Raw genomic sequence first — 23935 nt, 5'->3', positions numbered from 1 at the left:
AATGATGACCAGCGGCGTTATTTTTCGGGGAGATTAACTGCAAATTAAATTATGCTTAATACGTTTTAATTCGTGCTCGACAAAAATAATAATAATAATCTTTGGTAATAAAAGCCTTCGATCTTCGATGACACTTACCTTTCCTTACAAGTTATTATGTGAACATATGTTGGTAATGTACTTTCGCATGTTGATAACTTTTTTAGATATATTATTGGGATTGTAACCAATTCATCGTAGGAAATAAAAGATAACGCGATATGTAAGTTGGACGTATGACGGCTTGATCACGATACGAGGTTTTTAGCGACTAGGTTCTTGCGAAATTTTGCATCCTTGAAAAGGGTTTAGCCTCTAAGAAATAACAATTGTGGGTATCCTCCCATTTATAGAGAGGAGGAAAGGAGCCTTTCACTATTGTACTTGAGCCTTGGCTAATTCAAAATTTTCATCCATAATTTTAGTATTTAAAGAAATATCCATTCCCATTTCAAATTTGACTTGGATGCCGATTTAATTCATGTGATTGACCGATTGTCGAATAACAAGCTAATAAAACATAGAGCTCGCGAACATATTTCCTATCTGATTTTTTTTTCTTGTAATTAACTCAATTCCAAAAATTAAGTTGATTTTGAAATAAAAAAATCACTTTATTTTCACTTGTTGCTAAACAATTTTGCTTCAAATGATATAAAAGTTACATATGTTGTTTTACGTTCCAGGTAGAAATGGAATTGACTACATTTTCTCATCTCCTCTTTTTCTGTAAAATCATAAATTTCAATTTTAATGTATAAATAGTGCAACTTTTTAAATGAAAAAAAAAGCCAGATTGATCCAGTGGTCATGTGAATGTTTATTTAAATCGAAGACCATGCTTCAAATCTTTGTGAGCGTAAAACAACTTCATTTTGTTTTCCATGGAAAGCTTCAGAATTGATTGGTTCAACGCCCGGGCTGGCCTTGATGGACCTGGGCCCGGGCACGAGGACCCCGCCTCACTACCAATGGCCCGAGAACGAACGTTGGGATTCCTATGCCCAAGCACAGAGTTTAACGTCCAAGGACCGATGGCTAGTCAGATTTTAAAAAATGATTTCCGATTTTTGAAAGAGGAAATCATTTTCCTGAATTTATGCTTTTATAGAAAAATATATTCCGTTGACTCATTTTCCTAAACGATTCAAATGCCAAAAAATTAAGGAAAATGTTTTTTTTCCACATCGCTTCGTACATCGATAGTTCATCTATGGATGACATTGACACAGTCACCAAAACCACGACTCGAACATTCATTAGGATTCCGCGATTCCTCGTCGAGTTATTCTTTCACATCGCCTCATATCAATGTGTACAAGATTCTTTATCTAGAGATGCTGGGGGATTTTATCGTTGCAATGTATACAAGTTAACCATGACGATCGTCCCATTGCCGCTCAGCTCTTAGATCATCCGTTTTTTCGTGAACAGACCAGTTGTTGGGCTCGGCATCTCCTTATCGACTAGCTGCATAAATCATGCCGAGTTCATCTCTTTCGTTCGTAGCGGGATCCGTCCCCCCTTTCTTTAACTCGTCCTTAAAGGGAATGGGAAGCATGCATTTGGTCTACATAATCAGGTTCAGAAAAATCTTGGCTTGGGAAGACGTTTCAGTTTGATGCCGTATATATATATATATATATATATATATATATATATATATATATATATATATATATATATATGTCCTCTTATGAAGATTGCAAGGAGCAGACGTCCTTCTTCTCGGTGAGAAAGTGAGAAGGGGAGACAAAATGTGTGTATATCTTTCATGAAATAAGTGTATTTAAATTGAGGAGGGAAGTACCAAAAAAAGTCATAATAACCATGTTATGTTTGTGCCAATTCAGTATTAAACTTTTCGATTATCTCAATTTAGTTCTAAACATTTTTCACGTTTTTTCAGTTGAGCCCATCCAGTCAATTTAGGTAGAAAATTGCTGAGTGGACACTGGCCGTTTTGCATGGCACAATTTGCACTAACGTGGGCCTTTGTTAAAAAATACTTTTTCTTTTTTCTTTTCTTTACCTATTTTTTTGCACGAAAGGCCAATATCTGGGTGTTGCCACCTCACCCTCGCCTCGGCATAAATCGGCGAAGGCGTCACGGCTCTCGCCAAATCCGGGTGAGCGACCACACACCCTTATTTTGGTTGGCCAAGGCGTTGGTGGCTAGAGCCGTCAATATGGATCGGTGACCCATTTTGTACCCATATTTATATAAATGGGTTATGTATGGGTTCTAAATTTTTAAAAGGCTGAATGAAAATGAGTCCAAAATATTTAAGCTGAATCAGATGGGTCAAAAATGGGTTAGGCACTTAAACCCATTTTCAATCCATGAGGGCAGCTCCCACGAGTTACAAATGGGCCCAGGGCCTCAAAGGCTCAACTTGCTTTTTTTTTTTTTTTTTTTTTTTGAAGTTTTTATTTTTATAAGTGAATGAAATAAATTTAAAAAGAAAAATAAAATTGAAAAATATTAAAACCGTTGGCCGATCGCCCACGGCGGCTATCGTCCTTAGTTGATTGCCGCCGCCGCTCGCCGTCGGTTGCCGTCGGTAGTCATCGATCACCGACCACCGCCCCTCCGCCATTCGCAACCGTCGACCGCTGCTCGCCGGTCGCCGCTGCCCCTCCGCTTGTCGGCGAAGAAAAATGAAAGAAAAAATAAACTCAAAAATACTTTTTAAAAATATTTTTTAATAATAAAATTTTTGAATAAATTTTTTAAAAAAATAAAAAATTTGAAAATGTTAGAAATATTTAAAAATGGAAAAAATTTCAGTATATTTTTTATTGCATGAAAGTATTTTAGTAATATCATTTTTTTATTTTATACATGTGAAAAGCTTAAAATAGGTTAAATAAGTTATATAAGTTTTCTTAGAATATTAGTGTGATTTGATAATATGGGTCAAAAGGGGTCGGTTGTGGGTTGGTTGTGGGTCGGGTTAGGTACGAGTCATTAAATATGGGTCAAACCTGGTTAGACGAGTCAATATGTGTCGGACAATATTCAACTCAACCTAAATTCGACCCGACCCGACCCGACCCATTCATTTGACACATCTAGTCGTGGCCTCCACCCAAGCCCTCAAAGGCCACAACGAGGGCTTGTGAGCCCTCGTCTAGTGGCCATTGGCCATCATTTCAAACAAAAAAAAAAAAAGAGCAAAAAAAGAAAAAGAAAAGGGACAAATAAATTATTAAAAATTAGAAAAGAAATACTAAATTGGCCGAATGAACTCAATTGGCAAAGTGTGAAAAGGTTTATGACTAAATTTGAATGATTGAAAGGTTAATGTTTGAATTAACACAAACACGATAGATTTATAATTTTTTGGGTATTTTTTCCTAAATTGAGTGAATTTAGGTGTGTGACTCTCAAGTTGATGTTGGCATGGAAAAGAGGTCTCAGTTTGGTTGATGTATTTACTGGTTCAATAACCAGAACTTCTATCCAGCTGCCATAGATACTCATAGTAGAGAATTTGACACTAGAAATGTCATAAATTTCGTAAGACGCTCCCTTTAGTGTAAAAATTGTTCGTCGAGTTACCAAAGTGCCACTATTGACTAACTTCGATTCGGAACGTTGGAAGTCTAACATAGCAATATTCAAACATTTCTTCCGATTGGCATACCTCGCCGGTGTGCCCGATCGGCATCAATAAGCCTAAACGACTATGTTTAACACATGATTTTCTCAAATTCAACCTCTTCTTCAGACCTTAACCTTACAATTCAAGCCTCTCTAACCTCAGAACTAGGGATTTGAGGTAGGAGTGAGCAAAAAAGACCGCCCGGACCGGACCGGGACCGATGGTCCGGTTCCCGGTTTTAGTGGGATCCGGTCCGGCTCCCGGTTCCTAAAATTGGAACCGGTGACCGGGCGGTCCGGTTCCCGATTCTAGGGCCCAAAACCGAACCGGACCAGTCCTTTTTAAATTTTTTTTTTTTTAAAAAATAAACCTAATGTTTACTTTTTGTTTAGGTTTAGGTCATTTAGGGTTCGATCTAGAGCTACCAATTGGAGAGGCCTTGACTCCGCCGAATTTGTGGTACATTGACCTTTATTTCCTCGACCTCAAGCTCGATCACGTCTTCTATCAAAGTGTGTATCCACTTTTCGGAACTGCGGACCGGAAACTCTTAGAACCGCCCGGTCCGCTGTTTCGAAAAGTGGGAACCGGGACCACCGGTCCGGTTCCCGATTTTTTATGGGAACCGGACCGGACCGGATCGGGAACCGCTCACCCCTAATTTGAGGTAATCGAAACTTGCAATAGAGGTCTACTATTTCATTTGTGTGACTTCGTATCACCATAATTGCAACTTTTACGTTGGGATTTCGAGAATGGATAGTAACAAAGAGCCGTGATGAATGTTCACATGCTGGAAAAATGAAATATAACAAATATATGTTCAGATTGAGAGAACAAGGGGCAACTAATTAGTAGTAGCGACGAAGAAAATTACCAAAAAAGTCTTAAACATATTGTACTTATATCAATTCAATTCTACATCTTTTGACGATTTGCTAATTTAGTTTAGCCCTAAACCTTTTAATTGTGAGAACTTAACCCCAAACCTTTTGATGATTTTTTTAATTTAGTCCTCGATCTTTTAATTGTGTTAATTTAATCATAAACATTTTGATGATTTGCCAATTTATTCCTAAACCTTTTGACGATTTGACAATTCGGTCTTTCCGATCAATTTTGGCGAGAAATTGCTAGCATCATGGTCTAGTCGGTGCCACCTGTCCTACGTGGCATGCCTATGCTGATATAGACAATTTTGCATATTTAATATATTTTTAGTTTGTTATTATTTTTTCTTCTATTATTACTATTTTCCTTCTTCTTCTTTTTTACTTTTTTTTCTCCAACCTTGGGCCGGCGATGGTCGCGAAACCCTCGCTCATGGCGACGACCTTGCTGGCATAAGGTTGGAAAAAAAAAAAAAAATGACAAACGAAAAAAAATTTAAGAAATTGCGAAAATATGCCGGAAGGACTGAATTGACAAATCATGAAAATAATTAGGACTAAATCAGCATAACTAAAAGGATTATGATTAAATTAGTAAATTTTTAAAAAATTTAGGACTGGATTGGTACAAATACAGCAAACTTATATTTTCTTAGTAAGTTTTCCAGTAGTGATGACGACACCTAAAGGACTTGATGAGAAAGTGGATGGAAAAAAATAAAAAAATAAAATAAAACACCCAAAATGAACCTAAAGAACCGGTCCATAGGCCATTCTGTTGAACCGGTCTAAATCGGGGAAGGGGTGGACTGGACTGGGACTCTTCTCTTTGCAAACACGCGATTCAAAGAACGACGGCGCAGTGCCCCGCGTCCACTGACCAATCGATCTTCCTCTCCTCCAACATTCCGAAACTTCCATCGTCCTCAGAACGCGGAAAAGGGAGCTGACTTCTAGAACTAAACTGCCGAGCTTTCCTTCTTAACTACTCCAAAAGGTCAAAATTACAAACAGGGTCAGAAAAACAACTTTTGTATGTTTTTTTCCCTTCTATTATTAGTACTATCATTAATTGCGTCATAATACATTTTTTTAATATTTTCTTTTTGGGCACGTAAAATCGACCTGGACCCATTCAACGTGGGGGGGTGTTGGATTGAGGTTGTCGCGTGACGAAATGGCAAACATTTCTGCGATTGGCGAGTGGTGTATAATTCCACGTTCTGGACTGTGTTTTTCCATGTATCTTCCTCTTCATTTCTCTGTAAAATGATTCGAGAACAACATATCTATATATATATACGCACGCATAATACACCAGAGACCTCTGTAAATTGCTACAGCCAGATTGCTTTAAAAAAATTCCCTTTACAGATACATTGAACTCCTAGCCTCTCTCTCTCTCTCTCTCTACATGGCTCCTCTCAGGAAGATCAAGTCTTCCCTTTCGAATGCAGGTGAGGTTTCTTTTCTTCTCCTCGTCATTACTCTTGCTTCATGCTTCTCTTTATGCTTATGTAAACTTTCCGCCCCGAACATCTTCTTTCCTTCGAGTAAATTCAGCGCGGATTGATCTCGAACGTTATTCCAAATCGATCAGTGAGATGATGTAGCTCTCTGTTTCTCAGGAAGATGGTCCATGGAACGTGCCAACAGCCTGTGCAGCGATTCGAGCATCAATAAGGAATACAGGAGAGCATTCAGGACCAAATCTTATGTGGAAATCTGCAACATAGTGCAGGACCAGCTCGGAAAGCCCAGTACCTTAAAGCTTTCCCCTGCCCCATCTAAGAGCAGGAGCTCCTACTTGCATCTATCCCAGAACCTACTCTCGCCTCGGCAAGAGACCCTGACAGAGTGGATCAAGACATTAGACTTGCATCCTCTCATCATCGACTACTTCGAATACAGCCTGGAGGCATGCCGAATGTGCGAACTACTCATCCTAGGTGTCCATCAGACCCGAGCTAATAACCGACGGATCAAAAGGGCGATCAAGCTAACCAAGAAGGTAAATGATGCGATGAGCGGTACTGATCATCAATGCGGGATGATATGCGAAGAGCTATCTGTATTTTCGCAATGCAGGAATCCATTTTACCTAGTCAGCAAGGAGAAGTTCCATGATGTTCATCAAGCATTTGCCACACTGCTTCAGAAATTGAAAGCCAAGCACAAGAAGACGATGAGGAGGGCGAAACTGAAACGAATCGCAATTTCAATGGGGTTGATGGGTTGCACAGTGGGACTACATAAGACGAGGACCAAGCCGGTCCGGGGAAATCCTAAGATGACCAGGCAAGAAGTACTCGGCGCGCAGCTTGATGAGGCTGCAAAGGGCCTCTTTATTTTAATCGCTAACATAGGTACCATGAGTGTAGTGGCGGAAAACTTGTATGACGAGGTTGAGCACATGAAACGACTTGCCAACATGTGTGTGCAGAGCAGGAAGAGCGAGATTTTAAAGGAGGTGGTAAAGGGATTCGCTCATCATAATACCTCCTTCCTGGAGCAATTAGAGGAGCTGGAAAACCATGCCTGCCTTTGCCTACACGACATTAACGCGTCCAGGAGATCCATCATGCAAGAAATAATGGTGCCTCAACAATTTAGATGACGGGGAAATGGGGTGATAGATGAATCATTTCATAAGAAATGACATCATACCGTGATGTTTTCGGCGCAATAATCTTTTGCGCAAACTGGATCTTCCCTGAATCAGGCAAAATAGCTGCTATTAAGGCTTTGGCAAGGTGCATATTTTGATCGCAGGAAGTACAGTAGACGTCTCACAAACATGCAACAATTGTAAATGTAGAGCTGTTTTAGTCAATATTCTTTCATTGTTTGTTGTAAATCCCACATGATTGATCACTAATACAAGCAAATTCATCTTCCATAAACTATGGAGCCACATTTGGCCTGGCTAGTCTTTGGTTAATCTGGTCAGTTCATTTATGGTCAGCAACAAGGAATATAATATAATAGAACCATCATGCATCACATTCTAGTTCTCGAGAATTATAATTTAGGCCAAGCAACTTCTTAAAATGGAACTCACTAAAATACACATTAGTTCATGTTACTCTGCTTAACTTTCTCCTGACACGGTTGCTCATAAGGCCATCAAGATCTCCATTTAGGCAAAGACTTTGACACCACAACTATAAAGGACTCAAATGTCTTCACAAAAAGTAAAACAATTGGCCATCCAAGAGTTCCAAAATTGGTTGTTTCCCATTTTCATTAAAATCAAGAATAACATAGGCTTCCCTAGGAATGCGGGAATAGAAGAGTCAAATCAGAACTATTCTGCAGACTTTCCAGTATGAAGAATGAGTTTCTTTTACTACTTCAGCCTTGAAGGAAATTTACAAAGAAAACTTAAGGTCCCCCTCCACTTCAACATGGCAAGAGAAACAACAGATGTCAATCTCACCACCAAATCCAATGTCTAACTTGGGAGGAACCCCGGTTGTCAAGAATCACATGCTTCAGCAGGTGGAGACTCATTTCCATCTCCAATCACCAATTCCCGTCCTCGAAGTTTCAGTTCGCCCAGTTTGCCAAGTAACATGTCAATGAATCTTGTCCCATTCTTGACAACTTAGCACTGTTCTTTTAATCTCTTGTATTCTTCAAGCCCCAGCAATGTAGCCTTTACCTTGAGCCAGTCTGCTGGTTTTGGCATGATGATTGCAATGTATCCTTCTCTGTCTGCCTGTTCTTTGTCAAGAAGCATCATGTGAATGGAAGTGAAGATCAAACGAGAGACACAGTGAGAAAAAACAAAAGACAAGATTCATCTGAAAGAGAGCCTTTATACACCATTTCAGGTAAGAAGAAACGGAAGATAAGTTTATCCTCACCGATGAATTGAGCAAGTCAGGCTGCTTGATTAGTCTCTCGTTCACCTCCAATAGAGACCCTTTAACACAACACCTGTCAAAAACCAGGATGTCAACTGGGAGTCTGAGCATCGAGCGTAATTAAAACAGAGAGCTTTTGAAAAAGAATGCAAGAAAAGATGTTACCTTACTACATAAGAATCACTCTTGGTGCAAACCTTACACAGCATCGTGTTGGATTCAAAGTGCTGGGCGTTCTGGAGGAAAAGAAGGAGAAAGAGAAAGCTTAAATGCCACAATAAACAGGACACTGAATCAGCAGGGTCACATGCAACACAAAGTATCATTATATTCTGTAAAATGTACAGCTTTATTGCCGCCGAAATAATACAAAGTTAGAAAATTATGCTGGACATCTATTCACCTCATATATAACCCGATGAACCACAAGAAAGAGAAGTGCATAGGTGGAATTGCATCAAACCGTTAAAAATCATCTGCATTGCTGTTGTTTTGAAGAACCAAATGAAGATCAGCCTATTCAAGAAAAATATAGATAATCACAGAAATTTTCATGCTTCTTATTTACCCTGTCTTTATCTAATATGAAGGAATCCAAATCACAACACGCATAGTAGGCCTGCAAAGTGAAAACAAAGAAACTCCAATTGGACCAGCAGCCAAATAGGAAAACTATGAAAGCCTTATATATATATATATATATATATATATATATATATATATATAGAGAGAGAGAGAGAGAGAGAGAGAGAGAGAGAGATGCTATGTCTCTCATAGGTATCAACTGCAAATTCGAATATTTTTCAGCAGAGCAACTCAATAGATATAGGATTGAAACTGTCATCATGCTCTCTCGAGGAAACAAAAGTACCAAAATTCACCAATTTACAAAATGATTGCCAATTTGATTTTGCCTTTTTGCAGATACATCAGTCAGCTTCTTCAACAAAATAGTGCCGTGGAATTACACGAGACCGAACTATGCGCCAAAAGATAAAACAACAATTAACCCCCTGATAGTCCCCAATCAAGCAGTTCAGAGACTGGACCATAACGCACTACACTATCAACAACACAAGCAAGTGAAATGCACAAAAACTAAAGAAAAGCACCTTCTTTCGCTTCCCAGTGACCTTAATGGCACTACGATCGGACTTGCCCACATTGAAGTCGACCCCCATCACACCTCCTTCATCTCTAAACGCCACATGAGTCGGAGCCAAGCCTACCACGCACAGACTTTCATTCACCAAAACAAGAGTTACATGGAAGTCAATAAACCACTCTCTATAACTCACCTTCCAGCTTTCAACATGTAACCAAATACTCAAAAGACACAAAGTTTCAGAATTTTACCCATTGGGATGTCGGTAAACGTACTGATCATGCCCTGGCTTCATAAAATCTGACACAAAACAACAAATTCAAAACCCAGAACGTTGTCGATATTCAAAATACTTCAATCTCAAAGTAACCTCAATTTAAAAGTGGGATTTGAACCTGGAGCGAAGTATGCGACGAAATTGGACTCGACGGCGGAGGGAGGAGCGAGAGGGAGATTGCGTACGTCAGGCATTAGAAGCTCATGCAATTCCTTGTCTTCGTCGTCACCGTCCACTTTGCGAACTTCTTTGAGCTCTGTTGAGCTGCTGTTGTTCTGCGCGGCAGCAGAGTCCGTGCTTATTGACGATTGTTGCGCGCTCTGGTCTGTCATCGGAACCTGAAGCATTGACACGCTTCTCGTACTCGGTCGCAGAAGAATCAGAGTGAGAATATTCCGATCTTGGTTCGGTTCTTGCACGAGCTGAGCCAGAGCTGGGTCGCAGCCCGTGTGACGGCGGCTCTTCGACGGCGAGTTGCAGTGTCGGGCATCATATCATGGTACGAGGAGAAATCGAGTGAGTAATGGGTCGGATCCGGACCGCTAGGATCCGAAATCGAGGCCCATGGGTCGTGGCCTCGTACTCGCAGCATCGTAATAGTAAATATTTGAGCTGGTTAGTTCCCAAAAAATCTCAAATTAATTTTTTTACAACTAAAAACTTCAAATTGATACACTTATGATTAATTTATCATATGTTAATTTTTATTAAATTTTATCCAAATTACTCAATTGGATGAAACGTGACAGTTGACGGATGTATCGGTTTGAAGTTTTTACTCTTCGTTTCTTATAAGCGTACTAGTTTATAGTTTTTCATGATAATAACTTGATTAATTCTTATAAGCGTACTAGTTTATAGTTTTTCATGATAATAACTTAATTTCACGAAAATTAATGAATGATAAATTTATAGCAGATACACCAATTTGAGACTTTTTGTGATCAAAAAATTAGTTTGATGTATATTTGTCACCTGTATACCAGTTTTGAGTATTTTGGTATTAACTCTTTAGGACGGTCGGCATTAACGTCGGTGATTTCCGGCCAAAATTGACCAGATAAACTCAATTGATAAAAAGTGAAAAGATTTAAGACTCAATTGATAAAATTAAAAGATTTAATATTGAATTGGCAAAAACACAATACGTTTAGTATTTTTTGGACAATTTTTCATGATAAATATGACACCAGGTGAGATATAAATTTTCACCGTGGCTGGATTTTAAGGTGGATGCGTTTAGGATTATAATTTTCGAACATGTAATACACAATTTTCTTGTATTTGATCATCAAGACAAGATCGCTGATGAAAAATTCTAAATTTAGATTCCTAAAAATCGCTCGTCACTCCTAAAAAAAAAAAAAAACAGCCAAAGGACAAAAAAACAAAGAGCGTGATGAAATTACAATTTTGCCACACAAACTAATCCGTCCATCTAAGAATACAATTAACGAACTACTCTGCAATTGAGCCTAATCTCTTGCCCGCCGCTCAAGCTGCTCATCTTGATCATGGACTTCACGAAGGCCTTCTCAAACTCCTCCCCGTCCTCGGCGAACTTGGAGGCCAATGCCTTGGCCTTCGGAACGGTGAGCAGCGCCTGATCCGAAGTGAAGACGCTCTTCCCACGGAGGAGCACCTTGAAGTACGCGTTGTCGAACTTCGCCGCCGTGGGATCCAGAGTGGACCCCGCGCCCTTCGCCTTGTTGTGTGCTGGGCAAGCCTTCCGCAGCTGCGCTGCAAAGGGCGGGTACATCGACGGGTCGACGTCGCTCGCAGCGTCGAAGTTGTGGATTCGGTTCTGGAACGAGGAGCAATGGGCGAAACCGAGGGTGTGGCCACCTGTACGTAGACGCACACAAGGTGATCAATACGGAGCGATCATGCGCCGTACATACGAGAATTTGGGGCTAACTGTACCGGAGAGAGCCACCAAGTCCTCCATGGAAAGGCCTCTTTGAGAGAAGCTTTGCTGTAGCTGAGAGATGTTGAAGGTTGGAGCTGGCAATTGCCTTGTGTCGATTGCTCTCGATATCCTCCCGTCTTTTCTTCCTTTTGGCACATCCCAGTATGGTCCTCCAGACTACAGAGATCAAGGAAAAATCATGCCGAATGATTAGAAATAACAGCAAGATTGTATCACTAATCAGATCAAGCGCGACTTAATTTTTCGACGTATGTTGCGCAGCACGTCGATAGATACAGGCCGAGTATATAATCCTAGTGTACTTTCTAAAGAATGAGAAATATATGTTAAAAGAGAGAGCACCAGAGCCACGGCATCCCGAGCGGCCAGAGCCAAGATGTCTGCGCAAGAGACCACCCCAGGACACTGAGCTTCCACTGCTTCCTTTGCATGGTCGATCACGTAAAACGCGTGCAACGAGATGTTCGGCGGCCCGTCTTTCTCAGCCGTGTTCTTTGCCGTCGAGTTCAAGAGCACGGAACCATCACATCCCTGGAAACAGTATCAAGTTTTAGCATCATGTTAGGAATGCCTTAAAAATACAAACTTGAACTGTTGTGTGCCGTCGAGATGAGTCATTTTGCAGAAGAAGGTCATTAATCACCTATTGCTTTCGGACGACGCTTTTGCTGACAAAAGGATGAAACTATACAAAGCTAGCCCTACCTCACAAGAAGTTTCACAGAAAAAACTGGAGGATCAACAAGTAATTACTCTGATGAAGCAGTCATGGAAGTGCATGCGAAGCAAAGCGGCAGGAACGGTGTTGTCGTTCTTCATCGCTTTCTTCACGGCCCACCTCACCGAATGCTCGAGCTTCGGGCATGTCCGGTCATAGTAATCCAAGCTCAGGCCACTTGCGCCGCCTGCGACGAACAGCAGCAAAACAGCAGAACCCAGTGCAGCAACAATGGCTTGCATTGGCCCAAGTGTTTCGAACTTGGTTCTTTCTGTTGCTCGGCCGCGGCGAGCTCGTGCGAGAGATCCGATCAAAATGCTTAGTGTTCGTGTGCAAACTCAGACAAAGTAGAAGATGGGCTATCTATAGTGAAGAGAGAGAGAGCGAGAACTCAGAGAGCTACAGGAGTTGTTACCAACAAGAGGGATGGACGTAATGGCGGGTCAGTGGATTTGGTGATCAAGAAGGCTCACTCCTTTTTGAGTGGAGTTGTTGTCTCGACGCGAACCTCACAAAAACGACAACCTGTGATGTCGTACCGTGTCGTGCGACGTATGAACTCCTTTGAGCAAGGACGTCAACTGCTCACTTTGCTTTCCGTGGTAACCAGAACATTCTCATCAACTGACCTCCTTCCAATCCTAATTCATTCTATCTTCCTTACATTCTTGTCCTGTGTAGGATGATAAGCCAACTACCCGGCAAGGTAAATCTGATTTCTAATGTCCACTGAATCGCTTAAAGTTTTTGACATGATAAGATTTTCTCGATTTAAGAGAGACGAATTGCCTAAAAGTAATCATGCGACGTGCAATATCGCATCTCATTACTCTAAAAAGATAGATTGATATATGAAATGTATTGTATACGTCATCTATGATTTAGAAAACTCTTCGAGCATATGATTCACGAAATATCGGTCCATTCTTTTGTTTTGTGGTCCACCGAAAACCGACCAATCTCTCAGCGATTATAAGTTAAAAATTAGAGAGCACCGCTGAAGAATTTGCATGAGGTGACACACGACGAGGGCAAGAAGCCATTACAAAGCCAGCGAGGAAGCCACCAAAGTGCATCAGCCTATTGCTTTTCCTCTTCCTCTTTGTTGAGGCTTTGATTATAGAGTAAGTAAAAGGAAGATTAGGTGATATAACGTCGATTAAGGGAGGTTCGTTAGCAGAAATGGGCCCCACAAAATTCAGATGAATGATGTTTGGTCGGACAGGACAGGAATTGGAGTTCAACCAATAAAGAGTTTCGTATCAATAACCTCAGTTAACCAACTGATTGCCGCCAAAAAGTGTAGCCTTTTAGTAACATAGTTTTTTTTTTTTTTTGTTCGAATGGTGGGCATTAATTTTTTTTTTCGCTTGCATTAATTCAATCATAAATATTTTGACAATTTATCAATATAAGCATTTCAACCAATTTTAACTGAAAAAAGCTGACATGATGGTCCACTCAACGCCGAAAATTCTACGTGGCATACCGACACTAATATGGACAATTTTTAAATTTTCTTTTGCCTTTTTCTGTTTTTTCCTTTCATTTTTGCCGATAGCCAGTGTCAGGCGATGGCCGGCCATCTATCAAGTTTAAGCGAAGAAAACACGGAGTCCAGGTAGGCCCAAATTCCTCCTCGCAAACCCGCTTGGAGATTTTTCCGTGTGATCAAAGTGACCCAACATAACTCGACACAGCATGAACGATCAGTTGATTATGACATAAACGGTTTTCTGTCAAGGCCGACACGGGGGGAAAACCTTTAGGAATCTCCTGAAAATCAAGTTGGCTGATCTTCCCAAGTTAAATCTTATGCAAGGGTCCTAGATAATTTTCTTGCAACAAGCATATAAAGTGAATTTACATTATTCCCAAGCGAGCAAGCTGCTATTTCTTTGTGCATCTTATTGATTTCCGCATTAATCCAACGAATCAGAGTATAATAGAAACAGCTAAAATGACTACATCTGATCTCTCAGTCTCATCTCCGCATAGATTTGAAGTTGGTACTATTCTCCTCCAGACTATGGCGGGCTGCTTCTGCAAAAGCATTGAAAGCAACAAGCACGCCTCTGCCAGCAAGTGAACCAAACTTTCTGAACTTCCAGGGCTTCACTCTCATGCCCTCACACCCTTCACTGAATCAAAACTGTATGGAGCTCGAAAACGTTTGGCCGAAAGCCCAGTTCGATGGCGCGATGTCTTCGAAGACCCGAGTCTCTCCGTCGGTAGTAGTGACCCTGAAAGATAGAGACTGGCCGTTCAGATAGGAGTTGGACTGCCAATTGGCCCCCCAGTTCCTTGACATAGCCAGCCAGCCAGTTCTCGACCCTTTGATCGAAACAGATTGGATCGATCCGCCTCCCGCAACGTTGGTGACGAGGACGAGCTCGAAGTAGTCTCGACCGTTGACTGCGAATCTCACCCCGCCGTGCTTCTTGCAAGGGACCCTGCAAGATTCATAGTGATCGGTCATCAGCAATTGTGTTTCCTCCTGAATATGCATCACAAGTGCTTGTAATTCCTTAAAGCCTGACCACGATTATGGTAGTTTTATCTTAGATTCTGATAGGAAGACGAGGGAGCAACAAGAAGGACATGCCTTTGGAACAAGACAGGGACGATCCCGCCTTTGTAGATGCCGACCTTTTCCCACGCAGGCTGAGCCATGTCAAAGTGTTGGAGGGGAGGATTGCACCAACCGCCGTTATTGCTCCGAAGAGCGAAGTTGGGAGGGCAAAAGTTGGTCGCGGTGACGGTTACGGAAGCTCCCTTCTTGCACCACTGGGCGTCTGCATTGTGGTCACATATGATCCTGTAGCACTGTCCACAAGAAACACCTTCGTTGAACAGTGCAGTGCTCAGAGCAGCTGTTCTAGTCCCATACCCAGCTGAATACAAATCCCCGTATCCACAAGCTCCTCCTGCAAAGTGCAAACCAAAGACGAATGAGCAATTAGTACACCGAGAAGCCCCAAACTACCGGCCGCCAAGCCGACACGATATTGTCCGTGCCCACAAGGCTTCAAAGCTGGTTGTGCAAGACTTATCTACCAGCGGAACAGCCCAAAAAAGCAAGCAACGTGAGGTCAGAGACGAATCTGACGTTCAAGGGAAGTTCTGGGTGTCAAGAAAGCTACAATTTTTCCTTTTCCTGAAGCATGAAAGGCAAAAGAAGGGCGAATTACCCATGGTTCCTGAAGCATCACTCCCTCCATAGAAGGTGGCATGGGCTCGAGTCCACCCTGAGGGAGAGAAGGCATCCAGAGTCGTCACAGCAAGGCAAGTGCACGCAAGAAGAGTCGCCATTGCAAAACCGGGTTTCGCCATTTCTCAGCTGCCCAAGATGGAAGAAACAGAGAGGAGGGAGATAATGAGAGGGATTCCTAGGAACCCGATAGCAGCAAACTATAAATAGGAAAAGTCCAACTCCAACACATCAGTGGAAAAAAAAAAAAAAAAAACCGAACATTTGATCCCAACATGAAGAGAGAGCGCATTAATAAAGACTTACCAACAATTGAATTGTTTCTCCTTGCAATGTCTGATGATTTTCTGATTTTCATTCAATCATTCCCACGTTCTCGTTACCCGTCGGCGCCAAAATCCACATGCATCTTCCCCCAAGAAGAGCCGTGAACAAATCAAAATTGCCTCCGACCAATTGCTCTTGTTTTTTTCCGGAGTCCCTCTTGCTACTACATTGAGTTTCTTTTAGCTATTGAATTTTTTTTTTAGTCTAAACTGGATAGTAAAGCGTTTGGTTCTATTACGATGAGTATTACATTCAAATCATAACATCTCTCGCCCAAATTAATCTCCAGAAGTCGCGTTCGCCAATAGTCACTCTATGGATGGGGCAGGAGCGGTTGCGTGTATTTGTGGGATTGGTCAAGCTGAAGGTCAGAATATCCGTGTCGTCTAAAACAACGAAATACATTATTGTTAGGTGAAAGGATAAAAATCGCTTACTCAATTTTGTTTTTGTGGGATTAGGATAATGTATTTGCCTAGATCACCGATTGCTGCTTCACATGGGTAGTTCTGCGAAGCATATGATGCAGATTACAGACACCATTATTCTGGTCAAGTGCACATGACCCATTTTTGGCATTTAGACGACGGATGAGTTGTTTATGTATTTCTCCAGTAGGGATAGGCTGGTAAAGGATTCTTGGTTGTTTCCACCTTGAGACTTTGAGAGAATCTCTTTCCTTCTTTTCCTTATCCTTGACAATTATGCCAAAAGGACCCAGCCGGACACGGGCATTGCATTCGTGATCTACCGACAGGAATTGGAATTCCTTTGAGCAGTTGAAAGAGTGATTTCATACTTCTGGTCCCAAATAAAGAAAAGATGAAATTTTATTATGCACAAATCCAATTCTCAATCCGAAATGCCCTTTCATTGGAGAAAGCATCGTTTGCCTTAGGATTTTTCATTCCGCTACTCCTGCTTTTTCGCGGATGCTAACTGTTTCACAGTCAAGGAAACTTTGGAAGCACAATGAGAGATTCACTCCTCAACATTTAGACATCTAGCCACCCAATGTTTGCACATGCTTGCACGTAAAAGACGAAGCATCCTGGAGAAAAGAAATATTAAAAGGTTCCAATCACGTATGCCAAGAAAAAAAAAATACACAGGCGTCTTGGGAAGATGTCAAGTAAAAGAACCGATAAAAACGAAGGACGACAGAACAGAAGGTTGTCAAAAGTAACGCTGAGTGATGAATCCAATAAATTCAAGCATTCTAGCTCCGCCATCATACTAACTAGTTTGTCCTACCTCCTTTCCCTCCAAGTATTCGCACCATAGTTTGCTCCTGCTTGCTAGGAATGGAAGAACACAATGCCAACAATGTTCTAGCAGAGTACAGATAGTATCCCCAAAAGCACATCACCACATGAAGCAAAGACTTCAAGAGCAGATAAATGAAGCTCGTCCCGACAGAAAACACCAAGAAACATCATCCCGTTCAAAAGTCATCATCTTCCTCCTCCGCAATATGCTTGGCAAGCTCCTGCTCCTGCTGCTGCCTCTCACGCCTTTTCTCTGCACTCTCCTTCTCCTTGTGTGTGTTCGGTGGAAACCGCAGGGCCCTGACAGCTTCATTGTGCATGTCGAGACAAAATGCTATCCGAGAGTTAAATGCCATCTGAGGCTCATTTGTTGAGTAAATGTCTCCGGTCTCCTTTGATACCATGCACCGATTAGTACGGTCCAAAGTGGCATCAACTGCTCCATCGCGGATGGCCTTGGCCACAATGCTCTCTGCATCTGCCACAGGGTTTGCCGAGTCCAGACGCAGCTTTTTGGCTACATCCTCAAGAGAGATTCGAGAATAAGAGATGCTGATATTGCGTAGACCAGTCCTGATGACATTATGCCTCAGTCGTACAATCAGATTGTGGGTTCTGTCTGTGTTAAAAGTTGCAGCAAACTTCTCTGCAACAGTCCTAAAGAGCTCCAGATCACCAATCCGAACAGCCTGAATAAGTGAGGAATGAGGCTTCTTTTAGTCATGGTTGTAAAAGAGAACATAGTTCGAAAGTTCATCGTGCAAACTGTATTAAAAGTTGGTTCAAACAGTTTTTGACAGAAGCCCATTTTGGGGAGTAGTAAACAAGACAAAAATGACCATTTTCAGCCAGACCTTGTTACATTCAAAATTTGGAACCTGGGAGACTGATACTATTCAATTGTTTCCATCTTCATATAACGATAATAGACGCTCGTTCTGTCTAGTGACAAATAGCTTATAATAGCAAACTACAAATTGATAAAATTCAGTCCAATGATGGCAAGCACTCTCCATAAGTCATAACAACTGAAAACAGTCCTCGTCATTTTCTTTCTGTCATGCTTTCTAGAACAAATCCACAAAACAAGGAGAGCAAGAAACAGTGACATTATTGCAACTTGAGAACAGGCCATACTGCTCAAAGGCGGCATGTGGTTCTGAGCTAGCATACTCTTTGCTCTCCACTCAAATATTTATGTGTTTCACTACCAAGGAAAAAGACCGGAAACATGCCATACTACTATATCACAACATAAGTTCAGTAAAGAAAGCAGATGAATGTGATCACGGGCACAATTCCAGATATGCCAAACTCATACTTACATTGGTCAGTTCAAAGTATGGCCTCAAAGCCTTTTCCATCCCTTTCTGCATAAAGATAGTCCTCTCTGGTATTTCACCAAGCAACAAACGGACTAAAACAGACCACTTGTTACACTGAATTCGAAATCCTCGAGCCGAAATGGGGGCTTTCCGAGCAGCCTGTAGGAGAGCCTCTTTTGCATCGGTGTACTCCAACTGAATTGTACGTATTTTCCCAAGGTAAAAAAGATAGCGACAAAACTGCAGAGGGAAACAATTCCATCATAAACAAAATTGGCTGCATGCACTTTTAGTCAACAACATTACCTAAAATAAGGACCAAAGTAAATAGAAGTATGCAAAAGTAAGAATGACTAGGTCACATAAGATGAGCCGGTAAAACAGAATGAAAAAGACTCCCTTGTTAATAAATAGGCACCTAAACAGGATGCTCTAATAAAATGAATGGAAAGAGAAGTCCACGAAAAATCTCCATAAAAAATTGCAAGAGACAGAGAATGATAAATAAATTCTCATCATGGTTGGATATCTCTCTTTACCTGCTGGTTTGAATGCGCTTCAAACCTTGGTGCCTTAGAACGCAGCTTCTCCGCCTGATCATAAAGATTGTAATGGAGATAGTTACGAAGTAATAGGTTGAGAAGAGTTTCCTGTAACATGACATAAATTATACGTAAGTTTCCACATCCCAAACATTGCATCCTTACTTAGAAGGTCAGCGACAAACCTGCCCCAGCTCATCATGGCGCAATGTTGCAATTCGATGCAAAGCAAGAAGGTTCCTGAAAACATAAGATGCACAGGGTAAATCTCAATAACATAACCCACTCCTTGATATTTCCTGCTGTCGGTGTCAGACCAACCCCTAGGAGTCCAATAGAATCTATTATTGATCGAGATGCCCCGTCCGCATATATAAATATGATGCCATAACAATGCATGCATATAAAAAGTACAGTGGTATAGCTAATAACAGAAGGCAGATACCGCTTGCATTTCATGTGAACAGAATTAGTCTACTCTGAGTTTCGGTATAATAAGATATCTACTTCTATTGATGCAAACTAATGAAAATTGGACTTGCCCCAAATATAATGATATCACACAAAAAAACGAAATACCCGATTATTATGTCCAAGTAGAATGACCAGACACGCATGCATAAAATATGCACACACAGGTCACTGCAGTGAGCACATAAGTCCACTAAGAGAGGAGGAACAGTTTCCAGATGATTAAAAACATTGAGCTGACATACCCCCGAATTTCTGCAAGATCACCCGTAATCTCATAGCAGTACGAGTAGTAAAAGTACAATCTGGAAGCTAATACATCAATGGTTCTCCTGTTTAAATTCTTCAGCCGAATGATGCTAGCAGAGGAACAAGCTTTAGCCTGAAAGTATAAATGGTGAGGGACTTTTACAGGGACAAGGAAATGAGGCAAGTGAAAAAGCTATTGCTACCTCATCATAGCGTTTCTGATCAATTAGAAAAAGCAGCACAAGCAAGTAGCAGTAGATCTCAAGCTCAGGCAACACATGTTTCGCGGGAGCCTGATTAGCCGATGATGCAGTATCGACTTCCATATCGTGCTCATCTTCCTACAAAACCAATATCAGGAGGAAACTTATTCCGTGTCACCTTTTCAAGACCTGCTATACATACTACAATGTTGCTCCTTCAAAACAGGATATCACATTCTGGCGAGTAATTCATTTTAAAATCAAGTGAGCAATAAATCAAGGGTTTCAAAACACAGCTCAATGCATTATTTCGTTGGCAGCTGCAGGTATCGCAAGAAAAACAACATATCAACTGATTTAAGTACATTCGAAGGTGCTCTCACAAAGAAAATATCGACAACTTTCATATCAATCCCATGGTACATCCAATTCAATCCTAAGGTACTTCAGTTTATCACACTCACAACTCACGCACAATGAATCACTAGATTTAGTTCGTGCAGACATTACTCAGAATAATAACAGCAGAAGTGAAATCAACATTAGAACTTGTCCAGCTTGTCAATGGAGAAGACAAGCGGATAGTAGTTTGCACCTCGAAGAGACAGACTTTATCTTAAAGCCACCATGGTAACGTTATCTCATTGTCTATGACATTTTTCTTCAATCAAAATGGACTAGAGCCTCAACTTTTTCTGAATACAAATACTTCATTTTTCTGAAACAATCTCTAATCATCCAAATTAGCATTCCAATGGAATTAATTTATGCTTTATGTCTTTTGACAGCTTATTGTGCAAGTGTTGTGTGAGATGTGCTTTAGGAGGAAAAACCCGTTCACTCCCTCTTAAAATGCACAGATCAGGAAGAAAGATCATCCTGAAACTCAACGTAAGCGCCTACTGGAAACTTCTATTTATTGTTAATGAAAAGGATAATTCTCTCGAGACAGATCAACTTAACCATTCACCTTCATCTGAGTACCATGTAATAATCAGAGTCTTCTGAAAGCTCTGGACAACTGACTAGCCATTTTTAACCCTTGTGACCTACTTGATAAAGGACAACCAAATTTCTGCAACTTCTACACAGATGTATCTTTAATAACATCAACTACTTCAGCTGCTACATATAGTGGACCTTATAAGTAACATCTGGCATCGGGACTACTACCTTCATACTCTGCCTTTGGTCAAAATAAGATCTAAGAGTCACAGTAACAATAGATTGAAGCGCCATATAATGCAATTCTTAATTAATCTTTCTCTTTTGGTTTTAAATTCCTCATTAACCTAGTCCAACTACCTCAGCAACACAGCAATACTCAAAAGTAACGAACATCGTAGGACAATCAAATGTAGATTAAGAATCTAGAAACACCTCAGATTATGAGCCACATCATTCACCTTCTTCATCTAAATTCCATCAACTCCGGCACTTAAAAGACAACACTTTCCCATACCTAAACCGCATACCTCACGGAACAGATATCCAAGCAAAAATTTCGAAACAAAACAAAACTCTGGAAAAGCTAAGTTTTAAGCTAAAGTGACATGAGTTCAGGAAAGTTCAGTGAAACTGAGAATTCACCAAAATCATACCTTGGGGAGATAAGCAGACAGCCGAGAACGAGCTTCAGAACCCGGTCCTAGGGCATAATCAAGAAACGCAGTGAGCACTGGTGCGGTCAGCTTCTTGCGCAAAGTAATGGTGAGGCGCACAGCGCGAGCGATTCGGCGGACCTCCTTCGCGTAGGAACCAGTCTCAATCAGCGTAGCGATCTCCTTCAAATCTATTTCCCGGGAGTTCACCATTAAGAACACGAAGGAAAACCTCCAACTGAACGACAAACCAAAGACTTACGCTGCAGAGTCGAGGGAACAGCTGAAGAGACGGAGTGCGACGGAGTCGGGTGATCCTTCATTTCCACGTCCTGAGTCATCTCGGAGAAACTGCGTTGAAACTCGCAACAGCACGGAGTCAAATCAATCTGCGGGTACCGATTGCTGCTCTGAAAGAGGAAAGAGAGAGAAATCAATTGAAATCGATCGAATCGAGGAAAAGACAGAGACCTTCGTGCTTACGAATCTGGTGAGGGAGAGGGGCGAAGGAATGGAAATCTAGGGTTTGAAGCTTGGTTTTGCTATCGGAGCAGCAATGCATCAGTCTCGCTCGCACTCTTTTCTTTCTCCGCAAGTTAATTTTCTCGCTTTTGGTTCTCTTTTTTTATTTATTTTAATAATTTAAAAAAAATGCTTGGCTTAGTGTTTACATTTTGCTCTTTTTAGGGTGGGGATGACAATATTTTTGGAGTTAGGGTGAGCAAACTGGACCGGACCAATTGGTTCGATCCTTGCGGGGGTGGTCCGGTCCCCCATCTTAACAAATAGGACCGGTGATCGAGCGGTCCAATCCCCGGTTCCATGGTGGATGGGACCGGACGAGACCATCCCAAATATATATACATAATTACAAAAAAAATAGAAATTTTTTAAGACTAATTAAACTAATTTTCTCATCTTCCGCTTGACACTCACTCTTCTCCTCTTGCTTGACGCTCACGTCTCGCCTTCTCAACATAGCTTTCTAGGTGCTTGCTCCTCTCACGATCCCGTCTCTCGCTCGTCGGGATCGTCGCTCTTTTCGCGTCTCACGACCATTGGCGAGACCTATCGCGATCATTGGCATCGTCAACTTGCCGCTTCCTCTCCTCGTCTCCATCTTAATTTAGTATTTTCTCATTATTTTAGGATTATCAACACTCATGTGATGATTGTATGATGGCCATGTATATGTCTTATTAAGTTGGATTATTTAAATTGGAAGTTGTTCGTTTAGATTCAAGAATTAGATTTCTATAAACAATTGGTGTTAGCATTCTCACTAGGTCGGACCGACCTGGACCATGCACACCCCTATTTGGAGCAAAAATTCGTTTGGTTACGTAATTTCATTTTTCTACTTTTAAAGCATTTTTTTGCTCCAAAAGTAGTTTTGGAGCCACTTGACAAAGTAAAAAAAAAAAACATTTTTTGTTTCTTGTTACGAATTTCATTTTTCTACTTCTCTCTAAAAATTGAACGATTAACTTCCGCTCCGAAGCAGAATTGCTGCCATGCGCGTAGTTTCTCGAGCAGATTGAAGTTAGATAGTTAATAATGTTGAAAGTATATATACGGCTTTTCAAATCAGCTATAAAATCATTTAAAACTCCTTTCACAATTTTTAATGACTTACAATGCGTGTTTTAATTTTAGACAAATATTAAATTACCATTCCAATCCATGATCCGCAGCATTTTAATACTGCTTCTGCTTTCCACACTCAAATTAATTCTGTTAAAATTTAGAATTCTTATGGTATGTGCATTTAGGCGGGTGGTTTGTGTAGCTATGGCCAAAGGTAACTACGGATCGAGCAATTCTATTGGCCCGGTCAGGCCCGTGACATTTGAAGGGCAAGCGGTTAGCTTTCGCAAGCACTTCAGAAGACAGAGACCGACCGTGGTTCGTGTGTGCCAATCGAAAAAATTTCAATGTGTTTTTTCGGGAAATTAGTAAGTTCAGGCAGGGGCGAGGAATCAGATTGAATCTTTGGGTTCGATGCAATCTCAGTTCACCCGTTGCTCACCCCTTTGTGGCTTTGTATTGCAAATTACATGAATGGAAGGGTTATGGTTTGAATTTGGTTTAGCACATGGGTATTCTACTACGTTATACTAAAAGCGACTTTGCACGTTAAATGCATCAAATGTTAATGAAGGGAGTTCTTTTTTATTTTCCTTTTTTTTTCAAGTGAAAATTTAAGAGCTTTCCCAAGAAAAAAAGTGAAACTCCAGAGTGAATTGACAATATATGATAAACTGACCGATAAGGATAAAAGAAAAAATATCCAAATCTTAAC

General features: G+C 41.0%; 5 protein-coding genes across 7 annotated transcripts; 1 reads left to right on the top strand and 4 right to left on the bottom strand.

The window, feature by feature from the left end:
* The first annotated feature begins 6021 nt into the window (after positions 1 to 6021).
* On the top strand, positions 6022 to 7290 carry LOC115734915 (UPF0496 protein At1g20180-like). The gene has a single exon (XM_030665918.2). The coding sequence runs from the start codon at positions 6177 to 6179 to the stop codon at positions 7152 to 7154; it is 978 nt and encodes a 325-aa protein (XP_030521778.1). The 5' UTR covers positions 6022 to 6176; the 3' UTR covers positions 7155 to 7290.
* Positions 7291 to 7755: 465 nt separating this feature from the next.
* Positions 7756 to 10247, bottom strand: LOC115734986 (protein Abitram). The gene is made up of 6 exons (XM_030666032.1): positions 9907 to 10247; positions 9763 to 9811; positions 9519 to 9645; positions 8572 to 8642; positions 8407 to 8479; positions 7756 to 8258 (listed from the first exon to the last, which is right to left on the bottom strand). The coding sequence occupies exons 1-6, from the start codon at positions 10133 to 10135 to the stop codon at positions 8145 to 8147; spliced, it is 663 nt and encodes a 220-aa protein (XP_030521892.1). The 5' UTR covers positions 10136 to 10247; the 3' UTR covers positions 7756 to 8144.
* An 888-nt stretch (positions 10248 to 11135) lies between these two features.
* Positions 11136 to 12935, bottom strand: LOC115734921 (peroxidase 64-like). Its single transcript, XM_030665932.2, has 4 exons — positions 12472 to 12935; positions 12061 to 12249; positions 11712 to 11874; positions 11136 to 11633 (listed from the first exon to the last, which is right to left on the bottom strand). The coding sequence occupies exons 1-4, from the start codon at positions 12676 to 12678 to the stop codon at positions 11239 to 11241; spliced, it is 954 nt and encodes a 317-aa protein (XP_030521792.1). The 5' UTR covers positions 12679 to 12935; the 3' UTR covers positions 11136 to 11238.
* Positions 12936 to 14289: 1354 nt separating this feature from the next.
* LOC115734937 (expansin-A11-like) lies at positions 14290 to 15837 on the bottom strand. The gene is made up of 3 exons (XM_030665967.2): positions 15628 to 15837; positions 15042 to 15363; positions 14290 to 14889 (listed from the first exon to the last, which is right to left on the bottom strand). Exons 1-3 carry the CDS (start codon positions 15767 to 15769, stop codon positions 14583 to 14585), a joined length of 771 nt encoding a protein of 256 aa, XP_030521827.1. The 5' UTR covers positions 15770 to 15837; the 3' UTR covers positions 14290 to 14582.
* A 1195-nt stretch (positions 15838 to 17032) lies between these two features.
* On the bottom strand, positions 17033 to 22251 carry LOC115734875 (probable 26S proteasome non-ATPase regulatory subunit 3). 3 transcript variants are annotated; one of them, XM_030665859.2, is made up of 9 exons: positions 22105 to 22251; positions 21896 to 21984; positions 21634 to 21824; positions 20033 to 20170; positions 19826 to 19962; positions 19295 to 19349; positions 19107 to 19217; positions 18568 to 18807; positions 17033 to 17931 (listed from the first exon to the last, which is right to left on the bottom strand). In XM_030665859.2, exons 2-9 carry the CDS (start codon positions 21972 to 21974, stop codon positions 17419 to 17421), a joined length of 1464 nt encoding a protein of 487 aa, XP_030521719.1. In that variant the 5' UTR covers positions 21975 to 21984; positions 22105 to 22251; the 3' UTR covers positions 17033 to 17418. The 3 variants fall into 3 exon arrangements, with proteins under 3 accessions (XP_030521719.1, XP_030521711.1, XP_048129664.1); XM_030665851.2 differs by having other exon boundaries at positions 21896 to 22043; positions 22117 to 22248; XM_048273707.1 differs by having other exon boundaries at positions 22117 to 22135.
* Positions 22252 to 23935: the final 1684 nt, after the last annotated feature.

Source organism: Rhodamnia argentea, chromosome 2 (genome assembly GCF_020921035.1).
Source record: "Rhodamnia argentea isolate NSW1041297 chromosome 2, ASM2092103v1, whole genome shotgun sequence".
Taxonomy (NCBI): domain Eukaryota; kingdom Viridiplantae; phylum Streptophyta; class Magnoliopsida; order Myrtales; family Myrtaceae; genus Rhodamnia; species Rhodamnia argentea.
The sequence above is the reverse complement of the archived record's forward strand: the minus strand, read 5'-3'. Positions and strand labels throughout refer to the sequence as shown.

Excerpts from the sequence above, each read along its gene's own strand:
- LOC115734915 (XM_030665918.2), top strand. The coding sequence starts at position 6,177 with ATGGAACGTGCCAACAGCCTGTGCAGCGATTCGAGCATCAATAAGGAA.
- LOC115734986 (XM_030666032.1), bottom strand. The coding sequence starts at position 10,135 with ATGCTTCAGGTTCCGATGACAGACCAGAGCGCGCAACAATCGTCAATA. Across the intron at positions 9,812-9,906 it reads CGTCGCATACTTCGCTCCAG|ATTTTATGAAGCCAGGGCAT; the intron begins GTTCAAATCCCA and ends GTTTTGTGTCAG. Across the intron at positions 8,643-9,518 it reads TCACTGGGAAGCGAAAGAAG|AACGCCCAGCACTTTGAATC; the intron begins GTGCTTTTCTTT and ends CTTTTCCTCCAG.
- LOC115734921 (XM_030665932.2), bottom strand. The coding sequence starts at position 12,678 with ATGCAAGCCATTGTTGCTGCACTGGGTTCTGCTGTTTTGCTGCTGTTC. Across the intron at positions 12,250-12,471 it reads TCCATGACTGCTTCATCAGA|GGATGTGATGGTTCCGTGCT; the intron begins GTAATTACTTGT and ends TACTGTTTCCAG. Across the intron at positions 11,634-11,711 it reads GGACTTGGTGGCTCTCTCCG|GTGGCCACACCCTCGGTTTC; the intron begins GTACAGTTAGCC and ends GTCTACGTACAG.
- LOC115734937 (XM_030665967.2), bottom strand. The coding sequence starts at position 15,769 with ATGGCGAAACCCGGTTTTGCAATGGCGACTCTTCTTGCGTGCACTTGC. Across the intron at positions 15,364-15,627 it reads TGATGCTTCAGGAACCATGG|GAGGAGCTTGTGGATACGGG; the intron begins GTAATTCGCCCT and ends TGCACTTTGCAG. Across the intron at positions 14,890-15,041 it reads GTCCCTGTCTTGTTCCAAAG|GGTCCCTTGCAAGAAGCACG; the intron begins GCATGTCCTTCT and ends TGAATCTTGCAG.
- LOC115734875 (XM_030665859.2), bottom strand. The coding sequence starts at position 21,974 with ATGACTCAGGACGTGGAAATGAAGGATCACCCGACTCCGTCGCACTCC. Across the intron at positions 20,171-21,633 it reads TGTCTGCTTATCTCCCCAAG|GAAGATGAGCACGATATGGA; the intron begins GTATGATTTTGG and ends TTGGTTTTGTAG. Across the intron at positions 17,932-18,567 it reads CATACTTTGAACTGACCAAT|GCTGTTCGGATTGGTGATCT; the intron begins GTAAGTATGAGT and ends TCACTTATTCAG.